Source organism: Anopheles bellator, chromosome 2 (genome assembly GCF_943735745.2).
Source record: "Anopheles bellator chromosome 2, idAnoBellAS_SP24_06.2, whole genome shotgun sequence".
In the NCBI taxonomy this organism is placed as follows: Eukaryota; Metazoa; Arthropoda; class Insecta; order Diptera; family Culicidae; genus Anopheles; species Anopheles bellator.
The window spans coordinates 2,035,219-2,049,006 of record NC_071286.1 but is presented as its reverse complement, the minus strand read 5'-3'; the positions used below and the strand labels follow the sequence as shown (position 1 = coordinate 2,049,006).

At 48.6% G+C, this 13,788-nt stretch overlaps 1 protein-coding gene across 1 annotated transcript in view; it reads left to right on the top strand.

Annotated features, from left to right (window-relative positions):
- The window catches only part of LOC131211751 (zinc finger protein 239-like), a gene marked incomplete at its 3' end in the record, with an annotated part of 32,086 nt that overhangs the window by 4,894 nt on the left and 13,404 nt on the right, over positions 1-13,788 (top strand). Inside the window, exon 2 of the mRNA XM_058205349.1 lies at positions 575-886. Coding sequence (XP_058061332.1) covers positions 575-886 — 312 coding nt within the window. The remainder of the gene's footprint in view (positions 1-574; positions 887-13,788) is intronic.

Sequence of the window (13,788 nt, the reverse complement as noted above, 5' to 3'; positions counted from 1 at the left end):
GTGTAAAGTTTGTGACAAAGCCTTCCATTCATATCGTAATCTGGCAGCACACTCGAAAATACACAATAAGGACCAACAGCATCAGTGTCCGCATTGTTCATCAAAATTCACTCGGTCAGCTCACCTAAAGAGACATATCCGCACTCACACCGGCGAAAAGCCATACAAGTGTAACGTTTGTGACAAAGCGTTCAGGACATCAGCGAATCTGGCACAACATTCGAAAATTCACAATAAGGACCAACAGTATCAGTGTCCGCATTGTTCATCAAAATTCACACGGTCAGCTCACCTAAAGAGACATATCCGCACTCACACCGGCGAAAAGCCATACAAGTGTAAAGTCTGTGACAAAGCGTTCAGGACATCAGGCAATCTGGCAGTACATTCGAAAATTCACAATAAGGACAAACAGTATCAGTGTCCGCATTGTTCATCAAGGTTCGCACAGTTATCTAACCTAAAGAATCATATCCGCACTCACACTGGCGAAAAGCCATACAAGTGTAAAGTCTGTGACAAAGCCTTCCATTCATCAAATAATCTGGCAGTACATTCGAAAATTCACAATAAGGACAAACAGCATCAGTGCCCCTATTGTTCATCAAAATTCACACAGTCAGCTCACCTAAAGAGACATATCCGCACTCACACCGGCGAAAAGCCATACAAGTGTAAAGTCTGTGACAAAGCGTTCAGGACATCAGGCAATCTGGCAGTACATTCGAAAATTCACAATAAGGACAAACAGTATCAGTGTCCGCATTGTTCATCAAGGTTCGCACAGTTATGTGACCTAAAGAATCATATCCGCACTCACACTGGCGAAAGGCCATACAAGTGTAAAGTCTGTGACAAAGCGTTCAGGACATCAGCGAATCTGGCAGTACATTCGAAAATTCACAATAAGGACCAACAGAATCGGTGTCCCCACTGTTCATCTAGGTTCGCACAGTTAGCTAGTCTAAAGTGTCACATCAATACTCACACCGGCGAAAAACCATACAAGTGTAAGTTCTGTGACAAAGCGTATAGATCACTAAGCGCTCTAACATATCACTCCAAAACAATTCACAAGAAGAATCAACCTCATTAATCATTTCATTTGTTCCTTCAAGTTTGTGTTAGAATAAGTTTGAATTTTGCATCTTTGAATACTAAAATGTATGAATTCGACGATAGCAGCTAGCAAAAGTTCATAATCTGCAACGATCGGCCCAATAAAATTAAATTTCCTTTGAAACTGGGTTTTGAGTAAAATAAGAAATCTTTCAAGCAACGGCCGAAGAATACTCTTCTACCGTTCTCATGACATGGCCAGCCCATCGGAGCTTGACGAGGCGTGTATGCCCCTTGACCGTCTCAACGCAAGATGTGAGCGAAACAGTTTCCTCAGACTGCAGAATGAGCTGTTGGCTGCTAGTGAACAGGTAGCGCGTCGTTGTTAGTGCTAACCTTTAGCAATTACTTCAACAAATCAATAGATTCTAATGCATTGACAATTTCAAATTAAAACTAACCAAATATTGGATTGATGCTATGTTAGCTCAATGTTTAAAAGAAGAGTAAAATCAAACCGTATAGTCGAATGTATCTCATTTGTGGGTGACTTTTTATTTATGTGCTTTTTGCAGCGAAAAAAACTTTTGACCGTCACCAAGTAGATCGTTTTCAATACTATAAAACCTTAGAGTTGATCATGTTTCTTCGGAACGATCTTAAGTAAACATCAAAACCACAAACGCCTTATGCAAACGCCCAACCAGCCAGCGGGCCATCAACGTGGAAACAGTGAAATTTCGCTGTGTCCGTTACGTGTTCCCTTATGAGCATTTGCCTTAGAAAACACCCATTTCTTCTGGGGCTAATCAGCGAATCCACCCCCAATCCAGCACACCCCCGAGAGCATCTATAACCTTTGACCAGCAGCATTTTGGGCAACATTTGCGTGTGTTTCTAAAGAAAAATCGATTATCGTGCGCTCGCACGTCCAAACAAAGCACAAATTGCAATCAATCATCGTCCGTTCATTCGTTGGGTTCGGTTTAGAAAATGGTGGTCGCGTTATTATCAATAATTCACATTCCGACGAAGCTCCGGATTTCCCCAGGTGGGAAAAAGTAGAGAAAAAAAACGAATCGCAATCAACCGGAAACCGAAGCATCCACGGGCCGATTGCCCAAACGATTGCGTTTCCCCAAGTTGCGTGCCGCCGCGTTCGGTGGAACCCACCGCGAAGGTTTGTCGAAATTTTAATTTGATTTGATCATCGCCCGGACCGTGGCGCGGTGGCCGAAGTGAAATTCCAGGGGCAACCACTGATTTGTAAATATTTGTACTTATCACGGGAATTACTGATTTGAATTCAATTTCCCGGCTCGGACTAATCTCGGAGTGGCCGGACCCGAGCCAGGGGATGGGGCCATTTTTCGGTAGTTTGCACATTTCGGACGCGCCGGACGCGGGACACGGACAATTAGTGCCGACCGGAGGGGGAAACGCATTAAAATTCATTGAAACCCATTCTCCGGTCGGTTTTCTCGCGCGCGATGCACAGAATTTTGATGACCTACCGGAGGCCACCCCGCTCGGCGCTGAGCCAGAAGCGAGCAAAAGGGTGGAAAAGCCCCACACAGAAACCCGACCCCAAACTAATGCGTTCCGGAAAAAGGCGATGATCGCGGGACCCGATCGTCACGGTCGTGTCGGACGGTGTGAGAACATTATGCTGCAGCGCCCGGAAGATCGCCGGGCCACTGGGAGAGCGGAACGCGCGAGGTGAAAATCCACTCCGACAGTAATTGCCACTAAACATCGCCTTTTTATACGCGTCCGTCAAAATTAATCTCGCACCGTCGTCCGCGTCCGCGTCGTCGTCGTCGTCGTGGCACATAATGCTCATCATCCATACTTCGCGCAACACCTTCCCAACAGGACGGGCCGGGACTCGAAGAACTCGCCCGGGGGAGATTTTTGGGCACAGAGTAGCAACAAAAAAAGCCCCGAAAGAGGAAAGAAATTCGCGACGAAAAACAAACGACGTGTCCCCGCGAAGAGAGAGACAGAGAGAGGGAGTTTTGTTTCAAGTTGTCCAAAATTCATTAAGTCCAAGTCCCGTGCCGGTGCGCCAAAAGGAGCCACACAAAGCTCCGGAGCCGCGAAAGGTTAAAGGTGGGCACCGGGCAGATGGGTGATATGAGATTGGGGGTCCGCTTCGTTTCCCGAGCCCGACGGGGCCGTTGTTTCGAGAGCGGGGATCAAATATGAGCAAACATTAAAGAAGGCCAACAAATGGGCAAATGTGGAGATCACTTAAGGACGGCATAAAATGGGCAGAAAAATGCATTATCACTCGCCACGCCGGGAAGGTCACACCGTCGCTGGCGGCCGTTCCCGGAATGCCATTCGTTATGTTGGCTTGGCAGAAGCAAGAAACGACGAGGCATCGTTCCGATGGGATAGAGTGACCGATAAAGAAGGCCCCGGAGAGCGCCCCGGGATCGGTGCAAATGTGCATGCCATGTCGCTGCCAGTCAAAAGCGGCCGTCGGATTCTTTCGCGCTGCGTTTGGGGTTTATTGATTTTCACGCTCGTCCCGAAAGATGCTGTGCGGTTGTTTATGTGGGAGATCTTTAATTGGCTCCGAAATTCGATGCACCGCTGCACTGGCCTCCACTGCGGTCCTTCCTCGGCGGGGTCAGTCCGTCAGGCCTGAGTTTCTTTATGCAGCACGCGCATCGCGTGGGAAGCCACGCAAAGTGCCACGCGAAGAAGATACAGCTTTTTCTCAAATAAATAATCCACCAAAAGCGCGATGCTTCTTGGCGAACGTGGCGAACTACCGAAAATGGGAAGAGTGGCGTGTGCGTGGCGTGGTCGTGGCGTGGACCATCCGCCTCCGTCTGGCGTAATGGCGCAAAAATGGGTGACATTTCGTTTCGGCAAATTAAAATATTCCTTCAACAAACGACGGCCGCGGCGGAATGACCCCCGGACTGGAGTTTTCAAACACGCTCGATACGGAGTTGGAAGATGAATAACGGTGATTGTATTGTTTCAAGAAGTAATGGGCACAGTGGATCGGTATCCCGTTGGATCGGAAATGGAAAAAGGTTGGTTGCGATGTGTTATGACCAATGACATCAAAATATTGTCCTTCTTTCAACTCTTGTTAAAAGCTGAATTAGTATAAAGCTGGATAGGAATTTTTCTGTGAATTAAAATATAAGTTTTCTATAAAATTCAGAAATTCAGAAGATTCTTGTTGTCGTTTCCAGCCTGATTTGAAGAAGGTTTGTTCTACAGTGGATAGTGAACAGAAGCTTAGCCACAGAATATTTGAATAACGAGTTAAAAATAAAATATAAATATATCTTCACTTGGAATCATTGCTTTAAGAGGATGAATGTATTGTTTACGGTTCTGAAGGGAAGAAGACGATTTAGTTGAAGTTGGAAGCTTGAAGTTTTCGGTTTTTGCCACAAATTTACTTCGTTTTACTCGGTTAGAAAGCAACTACAGTAGATTGTGTTATTAATGAGTGATAATAGCTTGATTTTTAACATGTTTTTATATTCAAGAGGCAAAATAAAGGCTGAGAAACGCAGGGTGATTTAACGAAATTTCACAACACATCATATTGCTTCAGAGGTTGTAAAATGGCAGAGCTCTTGAAATATCGTACCCGATGAAGAAGCTAAATCGATTATTAATAGAATATTGACGATAAACATAATAGTGAGCAAGCAATTGGCCATATATAAGTGACACATGGTTATGGTTCAAATATTACATAGGGTTTCGGAAAGGTGAACCTTTCTTGTTGAACCTGTTGCTGAAAGAAGTTAGCGTACATGAAGGAAAGCGGATCGTTGGTGAAGATTTCATCCTGCAGCAATCCACAAGGCCAAACTAGTAATGCAGTACCTCGAAAGTCAATAAACTAATGTTTTAGACTATCCACCAAAAAGCCCTGACTTGTCCCCTATCTTGAAACCAATCGAACAAAACAATGAGTTTTGCTGTCCAATGACTTGAGTTCTTGTAATAAAATTTGTCGAAGGAATTAGTGGTTGTCCCGTCCCGTCCTGGCGAAAGAAGGATCAACCGAGTGCCACATTTGCCGCGCTTGTCAGCCTTTTATCCGTTCCGTTTGCCGTACGCTAATAAGCCCCGCTTACAATGTAATAAATTTGTAGCATTTGATCAGCGGCTTAACGCGGCGCATAAAGCGCTAACAAACGGTTTGTCGGGTTTGGCGCATGCATATCGCGCCCCAGCCAGCCCGTGGCCGGCGTGTTTTGCTCCAGCGATCGAGCGACAAGTGATCGTTCACTTGCTACTCGCCGACGCAAAGATGTGGAGTATGGGCGCGATCGCCCGTCTTATCGTGCGGCACTAACTCACCACGCCGTCCCGTGACTGCTGGTGTCACGGGAGTTGGCCGTTGGCGCAACGGTGAAACAAAGAGTGAATGAAACGGGCCGCCTCCCACGAGTCCACCTGGAAGGCCTACACACAGTTTAGAGGAATAATTTATTTAACATTTTGATAAAATGGCACCGCCGCCATCGAAAGGTTACGGGTTTACGGGTGGCCGCCCGGGCCGACCGGGGCGGATGGGGATTTGCAAGAAATTAGCTCTGCATGACTCCAAACGTTGCCTGCCAAGCCCCGGCTTGGACGCGTGCGAAGTCCAACAAACTAACCGCCATAACACCGGCACCGGAGCGGGCGGCCGGCTGTGCTGGGTGACATTGTGCACGAAAATTGATTTCTCCCCACGGCCACGGTGCTACGGTCTCGGTGTGGTCGGTTTCGGCTTCGGAACATAATGCGGCGAGCCCGCTGGAGATAGGGGATACGCCAAAGTCATACGAGACCCGCCGAGAGGCCCCTGCCGAAAGGGGATCGCAATGGGTGAGTAATATCTGGGTCGAACACCTGCAATTTGAGACCTTTTGCCGACCGGCCGGAGGAGTGCTTCGCTGTCAGGGTTTTGCACGGCCCGGGCTCTCGGGTCCCTTCGGTTCGGGCGGACCCAACCGACGAGAAGAAAGTGTATTATTTTACCCAACGGGCACCCCGGATCTTCTTTGGGGCTTAGGAAAATTCGACGCTTATATCAATCGGCCAGAGCCACCGGGGAATGAGGTCACCACGACCACGAGCGGGGTCGGAGCAAGTGCACAGGCGCTGGGGCTCGAAGCCTCGAAGTGAAGAGTATGGACACCTCGTTTCCGATATTCGATCTGCTCCGTGCTGCTGGCGGGCTCTGGCTCGGGCTGTCTTCGTGAGCCACGGAGCTGTAAAAAAAACGTGAGACTCTTGCCTTCAGGGTTGACCTGTCTTTGTTCAATCTTCCTGACTCCTTTACTTTGCTACCTAGTTTCACGCCACGTGACGGCATCTTGCGAAGAAAATGTTACAGAAAAATATATAGAACAATGCCACGTGGCACAACATATAATTAAAATAGATTTAAATCGAAACATTTTCTTTCTCAATCATTGTGATACCTTAGACTTATTAAATAGCCACAATCGCAATTTGGAATATCTCTGTACTCTTATTTGCGTCAAGCATTTATGTCTAATAAAGATCCAACTTAAAAATATATAAGTTCACAATAATATATATATCATAATAATATATAAGTCATAATAAACGGTACCTTTCCGGTAAGTCCTACCATTTACCCAGTAGAACCTTACTGGCCGTTGGTCCTGGTTTGATCAACGGGTAAGCAGCTTCACCACGCTTAGACCACGATCGTTTTCAGACAGTATTGCCCGTATTTATCCCATTTCTAATTCCCAGTACCCATCCGCATAAGAAATGATTTGATTTCATTCCGTTTAGCCAAAATTACGCAAATGGAGCATCACGTTTTTTAGAGTTAATTGGTGTGGCACCGAAACATCGAGTTTCTTTGTGAATCCAGCTTTGTGCAAATGGCTTAAAACTACTTGATAGTTAATCTTTAGCTCATGGGCGATGCTCTGGTTACTAAAATGCTGATCAACTTTGATTATTTCTGTGAATTTATCGACATTTTCGACGAAGGGTCTGCCTAAGCGAGGTGCATCTTTAACATAAAAAATAACCAAAACCAAAAACTTACACGCTACTAGCTACTAGTTAGCTGAAAAACGCCGATTGCTTTTTCCCCAATCTTAGGTATAGAAGTTGTTTAAATAGTTTCAAAACTACTTTTGAAATACCCAATATTGACTGAAAAGTAAAACGAAATTAATATGAGTTTCAATTCCCAAAGAAGGTTATGTTTTCCGAAAAGTGGCTTTTCAGACTTTAAATCATTTGCAAAAGCATTAAAAATGGCTGATCAATGAGTGAAGTTGACCAATGTTGAAAGTAGGAGCCAGTGGCGAGCTCCAATGCTGTTTCGAGATTGTTTTACGACGTTTCAGTCTTCAGATGGTTCACGCACCGAACAGAACCCATTCGCGATCGATTTGTATCGATCGATCTAGGGGCTCATTTGAATAAGGAATGTAGAACGAATCACGCGCATCGAAGGGCACTCGAGTGTGGGGCAAACAATTCGAAACACAGCGCACTGCGGCCATCGAGACAGTCTTGCAGTACGACGCCCCAAACACCCCAAATTGATTTCTACTTCTTCCTGCGATGTTACGCGACGCGACATTGAATCACCACGTGGAGGTTGCGCGCGATTCCGCGCACGGCCTTAACCCGCGTGGGAAATGGCCGAAAGATTGTTCGAATTCGTGATTAATTGAGCGTGGCCTTGTTTTTTCCCGGTCCCAGGCGAGCTTAAATGGTTTATAATTTTTTGGCCCACAATTGGCCAGCGGTAACGGCATCGCAGGCATTTCTCTGCTGGCCCTGCGGCACGCCAAACGTAATGTTCCAAGAGAAAATTCCAACAATCTTTTGTTGCTGCTGGTTGAAAATAAAGATAAAGTTTTCGCGACCAACATATCAATCTTACCGAGAGGCCGACCGCCAAAATGGAGGTCCTTTCCGTTGCCCGATAGCTTTTATAAAGGACCATTCCGTTCCATGAATGTTTCCGAAAATCAAATTTAACCGGAACGAAGCTGCACCCTTAACGGCCCTTAATAGACACACAGCTATGCGGAAGCAGTTTGGGTCCTCACGATACTGCGGGAACCAACCCACGGTGGTGCAACGGCGGCACAAAACTGTCACTAAGGCCCAGGGGCCCGGGGGACATGTTCAATCAACGGGAAACACATATTTCGATCGTGGCAACGGATTAATGAACTATTATTACGATGATTGCCACCCGCGCTGTGGATTGGCCGCAATTTTCTGTTGGCCTTTCTATTTTGTTGTGCGCGTTCCTGTTGTAGTGACGTATTTCCCTCCCCTCGATTTTCCGCCGACGATCGGAATCGGATGGCCTCAACCCCTAAACTTCAGGGTTGGTCGATCGCATTTGGAAGGGCCAGAAAAGGGCGCGTTGCGAGTTCTTGGTTGATCAACGACAAGTCTGCTACTTACGCTGCTCGATCGAGTGGCGGTCGTGAGTGGGATGGCAATTACCTGAAAGTGGAAGAAAATAAACAACATTTAGAACGAGCTGTTCCATAAAATGTGTATGTGTTGCAACAACATTCGCACTCGCGTAAGACGGTCTTAAATGGCCACACGATCGGCGAACATTCCCACGAAAGACATCCATTTATTTTGATGTTCTACAAATCATCAAATGCAAATGGCCACCGCTCTCGAGGGTCGGGGCCCTCGGCGTAAGATCTGAGCGGCGGCCACACATTCTTGTCGCCGTGAATCGGGCTCGGCCCCGATGCAAATATCTGCGCGCCCCAGGCACCGTCAGCCGGCAGCAGCGGGGCCACCGACGTGCGCAATATTATCGTAAATATTCCGCGGCTCGCATTACGTCAATCGGGAGCGCTAATGTCTCTATTTCACCCGCCAATATGGCGCCGGCTCGGAAAAGCGGAAAACACCGTCCGAGGAGGGGCAAAATAACATTTTATTAGCCCCCTTCGGAGTCGTTGTCGGAACCGGGGGTCGGTCAACCCATTTGCTCCCGTTTCGCATCGCAAAGGACCCACTACCGGTGTTGGTGCCGTCGTTGCCGATCGATTTCGGATCGACCGAGAGACGGGCTCCGATGCGTGTACCGAACGCATTTATTTCAAACGGCCACTCGGTGCTTTATGTCAAGCCGCCGCCGGGGTCGGTGACTGAGTGTGGGTCATACACACCGTGTGACAGAATTATTGAGAGCGCCGCGGCTGTCGCCAGTTGATTATCTTCGCCGGCATGTCCTCGAGTTATTTCAATTCAAGTTCTGCGCGGCCACCCCGTTCCGGGGTCCGCGGAAGGAATTTGTGCTCAATTTCCGGGATAATGCTCGCCCATAGCTCATAAACGCAAACCTAACGGACCAACCGGCCGACGACGACGACGATGGCGTAGGCCGCAACCGAGCGGCGATGCGATTCATCGCGGCTTTGGGCGAAAGCTCGCCGGAGAGCCCGGTCGTCCGGGTGCGCAAAACCTGTCCACCCCAAAAGCACGGGGGACACGAACCGGGTGCGGCGGCCGGGGAGATTGCAACACAACACATCGATCCTCCCGGCAACACGGCACCGCGCACCGTCATCATCATCCAAACAAGGCCTTGGCCGTGAGAGGCGTGGGTCGTCCCCGGTGCTGTAAAGGCGCGGAAATTTTCGCTCGTGACCATATGGTTAATGGGTTAACATGCTTTTCCTGGCCCTTTCCTCTCCACCCCTTGCTAGAACCCCGCCGTGTCGTCGTGTCGTTTGTCTACGGGCGCGTTGCGCTTCGTTTGGGGTCCGACTGCGAACCGTTTTATGCACTCCTTCCCCACGGTGGGCGCCTGCAGCATCGGAGCATAATTTATGCATGAATGCAACAGGTAGTGCTGGCCGGCGTGGGCTGACCGGACCGAGTGCCTCAAGGGACAGGGGCCCTTCCCGGTCACAACCCGATCGATCGCTTCATTGCGATCGAAAGACATCAACGACGGTCGGGAAGAGACGAACCCGCGTCGAACGGGCCGCGAGTTAATTCCAACTCGGCCGGCAAGCGCTACGCAAACAAACCATTCGCGAATCGGCAAGAAATGAGAATTGACACGCTAATTGACGCGCTCGGTGCACCCGGGTGCCCTCCAGGAAACACACGCGCGGGGCTTGAGTCCGGTAATTGAGTCGTAGCCTAGATCTACGGACGAAATTATACATCCTGGCTCCGCTCGGGGGGCCGCCCTTGGGTTGTGTTAAATCCGGGCCCCCAGAAACCCGCGCTCCCCGGGTGCCGGTCCGAAACAGAAGCCCGTTTCAGGCCGATAGCGCAATAATAGAGATCCAATAATACTCGGAAAGGTACCCCAAACCGGGGCCCCTGCGGAGGAAAGAGACAGAGAGAGAGAGAGAGAGAGAGAGAGAGAGAGAGAGAGAGAGCGGGGTTGCCGTCAAGGAGAGTCGGGGAAGGTGAAATAAACTAAAACAAGCAACCGGGCGGCAGCGGGCCAGATTGGCGGTCGTCGTCGGTGATTTTATAATGGTTCAAGGCTACTTCTTTCTCACGATTGCCGCTGTGGCCACAGCAGCCCTAACAGCAGCTTATGATCCCCACCCCGAGGCAGGATCTGTCATATCAATCGAAACGGTCACGATTTCTGCGCCACCACCGTTTACGACTCCTGTCACGGCCACCTGCCCACAACCCACCCACCGAACGGGGGTGGATTAATCTTGAGGCACCCGCGCGCCTGGTGCGCTTATCACGCAGAACTTTCGCAGCAGAAGGTGGGCGTCCGGAACCCGGGCACCGCTCCCCGAACCTCCTCCGATCGGCGGCACGGACCTGTATCATAAATCATTTAATTATGCAATTATAATTAATCATCATGTCTTCCCGGGGAGCCGGCGGACAAGGAAATCGCAAACCGCTTTGCAACTCCCCCGGGGGCCAGCCGGGCGGGCCCTTTGCTTTGCGTCCGAGAGATTCCGATTTCTAGACCAGCGTGGCGCGGGCGTGTTTGCTTTTGTCTCTTCCCATTAAATCACTTCCAAACGATAATGAGCGAAAGGGAGCGCGCATTCCTCCGGCGTCCAGGCTCTCGGTCGGTCCGTCCGGCTTCGACTGTCAGTTGGGGGCAATAATTTTCCTTCAGCGAGAGACCGCACCCGGGTCTGTCGGGGTGCCCTTGAACGTGAAATTAGTAATCCTTCGCCCGGCGGACCCCTGGGGACACGTACTAATCAGAGCCCCGGTTGCTGCGCCGCCAGCCCGCCAGCACACCAGCACCGTTTCGCAGGTTGGTGTTTGGTGGATAAATCACGCGCCAAACGATCGCGGGCCCGCGGTGCTGCTGGCCGCGGTTGGGTTTTTCTCCTTCATTCTTTATCTCGTCGAGCCGCTGTCGAGAGAGTATTTATTTCGCTACCAACTTCACCGACCACCGACGTGAACTCCGCCGCCAGGGGTTCGGTTGTGGCTGATCGTACGGAACAGCCGCTACTGGTGCTGCTGTTTGTGGCTACCGCGATCACTTACGGCCGACTGCGGCCGACTGACAGGTGCCACAGTCATTCTCATTCCGGCAGGGCCGATGGCGAGCTCAAATTCAGTCCGATCGCGCGACTGTTTTCTCATTATTGTCCGATTTCCATCGGGGCGGACATACGGGGCCACACGTGCGCTGCGTGCGATTTTCGCAGAACAGAAGGAAGCCCCTATACAGCTTGATGAACTTGACCTCAAGGTGTGGTCAGGTGTGGAGTCTTCGTTAGCCTTCGTTAGGAAAAGACAAATAAAAGGAGAGGTGATAAACTGTTCTATTTTGTAAAAGTTGTCATTTACGACCAGGAACAATATCGATACTTTTCATTGATTAGTCTTATTTTATACTTGCTCATATAATGTAATACAACCGACGGGATTGTAGCTGAGCTCATAAAACATGGAGAGAGTACGGCACGGGATCCACCGAATCGTAGCTGGTGTGTGGGATAGCGAACCGATGCCTTGTGACTGGAATCTTGCCATTATCTAATCCATACACAAAACGGGGTACAGGCTGTTATGTAGCAACTATTGGGCCTTTAAGATCTTCTCCCTCTTTCTGAAGGAACGACTAGCCCCTTCATTTAATGAGATAGTTGGCAACTATTAGGGAGGATTCCGAAGAGGAAAGTCTACCACTGATCAGATTTTCACCAAGCGGCAGATCCTAGAAAATATGATTAAGTACAGGCAGAACACATATCACCTCTTCCATCCATCCGAAAGCTCTTCAATCCCTTTGCTAACACCAAGTGATTGCGCCAAGAGGACAGCTTAGCTTGCCTCCTCTTTATCTTCGTGCTGGAACGTTTAAAGAACAGGACCAAATTCATGGTGGCACCTTCATCAGCAGCCCTACCAAAAACATCGCGGAGGTGACCGAAAGTTCGAAGTTGTCTAGATCTTTATCTAGCGGAGGTCAAAGATAACCAGCAACGAACCACCAACGGACGTGACGTGACGAACGTGACGACGGACGAAGGACCTCACTGTCGTGCCGCATACACGCCTCGTCAAGTTCCGATCATGTCATGAGAACAGCAGAAGAGTCTTCTTGGGCCGTTGCTTCAAAGCTTTCTTATTTTATTCACAACGCAGATTGTAAGGAAAATTATTTTTATTGGGCCGATCGTTGCAGTTCGTGAACTTTTGCTAGCTGCTATCGTCGAATTCATACATTTCAGTATTCAAAGATGCAAAATTCAAACTAATTCTAACACAAACTTGAAGGAACAAATGAAATGATTAATGAGGTTGATTCTTCTTGTGAATTGTTTTGGAGTGATATGTTAGAGCGCTTAGTGATCTATACGCTTTGTCACAGAACTTACACTTGTATGGCTTTTCGCCGGTGTGAGTGCGAATGTGATCCTTTAGATTAGTCGATTGTGTGAACGTTGATGCACAATAAAGACACTGATGCTGTCGGTCCTTATTGTGAATTTTCGAATGTACTGCAAAACTGTCTGATCTGCTGAACGCTTTGTCACAGACTTTACACTGGTATGGCTTTTCTCCGGTGTGAGTATTGATGTGATACTTTAAACTAGCTAACTGTGCGAACCTAGATGAACAGTGGGGACACCGATTCTGTTGGTCCTTATTGTGAATTTTCGAATGTACTGCCAGATTCTTTGATGTCCTGAACGCTTTGTCACAGACTTTACACTTGTATGGCTTTTCGCCGGTGTGAGTGCGGATATGATTCTTTAGGTCAGATAACTGTGCGAACCTTGATGAACAATGCGGACACGGATACTGTTTGTCCTTATTGTGAATTTTCGAATGTACTGCCAGGTTGCCTGATGTCCCGAACGCTTTGTCACAGACTTTACACTTGTATGGCTTTTCTCCAGTGTGAGTGCGGATGTGATTCTTTAGTTTATATAACCGTGGAAATTTTAAAGAGCAATGAGGACACTGATGCTGTTGGTCCTTATTGTGAATTTTCGAGTGTTCTGCCAGATTACGATATGAATGGAAGGCTTTGTCACAGACTTGACACTTGTATGGCCTTTCGCCGGTATGAGTGCGTATGTGTACCTTTAGCAGGCTTAAAAATGGATATGTTGCCGAACAATGGGGGCAGTGGTGCTTATGGCCTTTGGAATGGCTTTTGCTATTGGCGTTCCGGGTTCCGGGACACGTATTGTTTGCCACGGTCACAGGATGATATTTTTGATCCTGGCCGATCGATTCTTCCGGATTTTT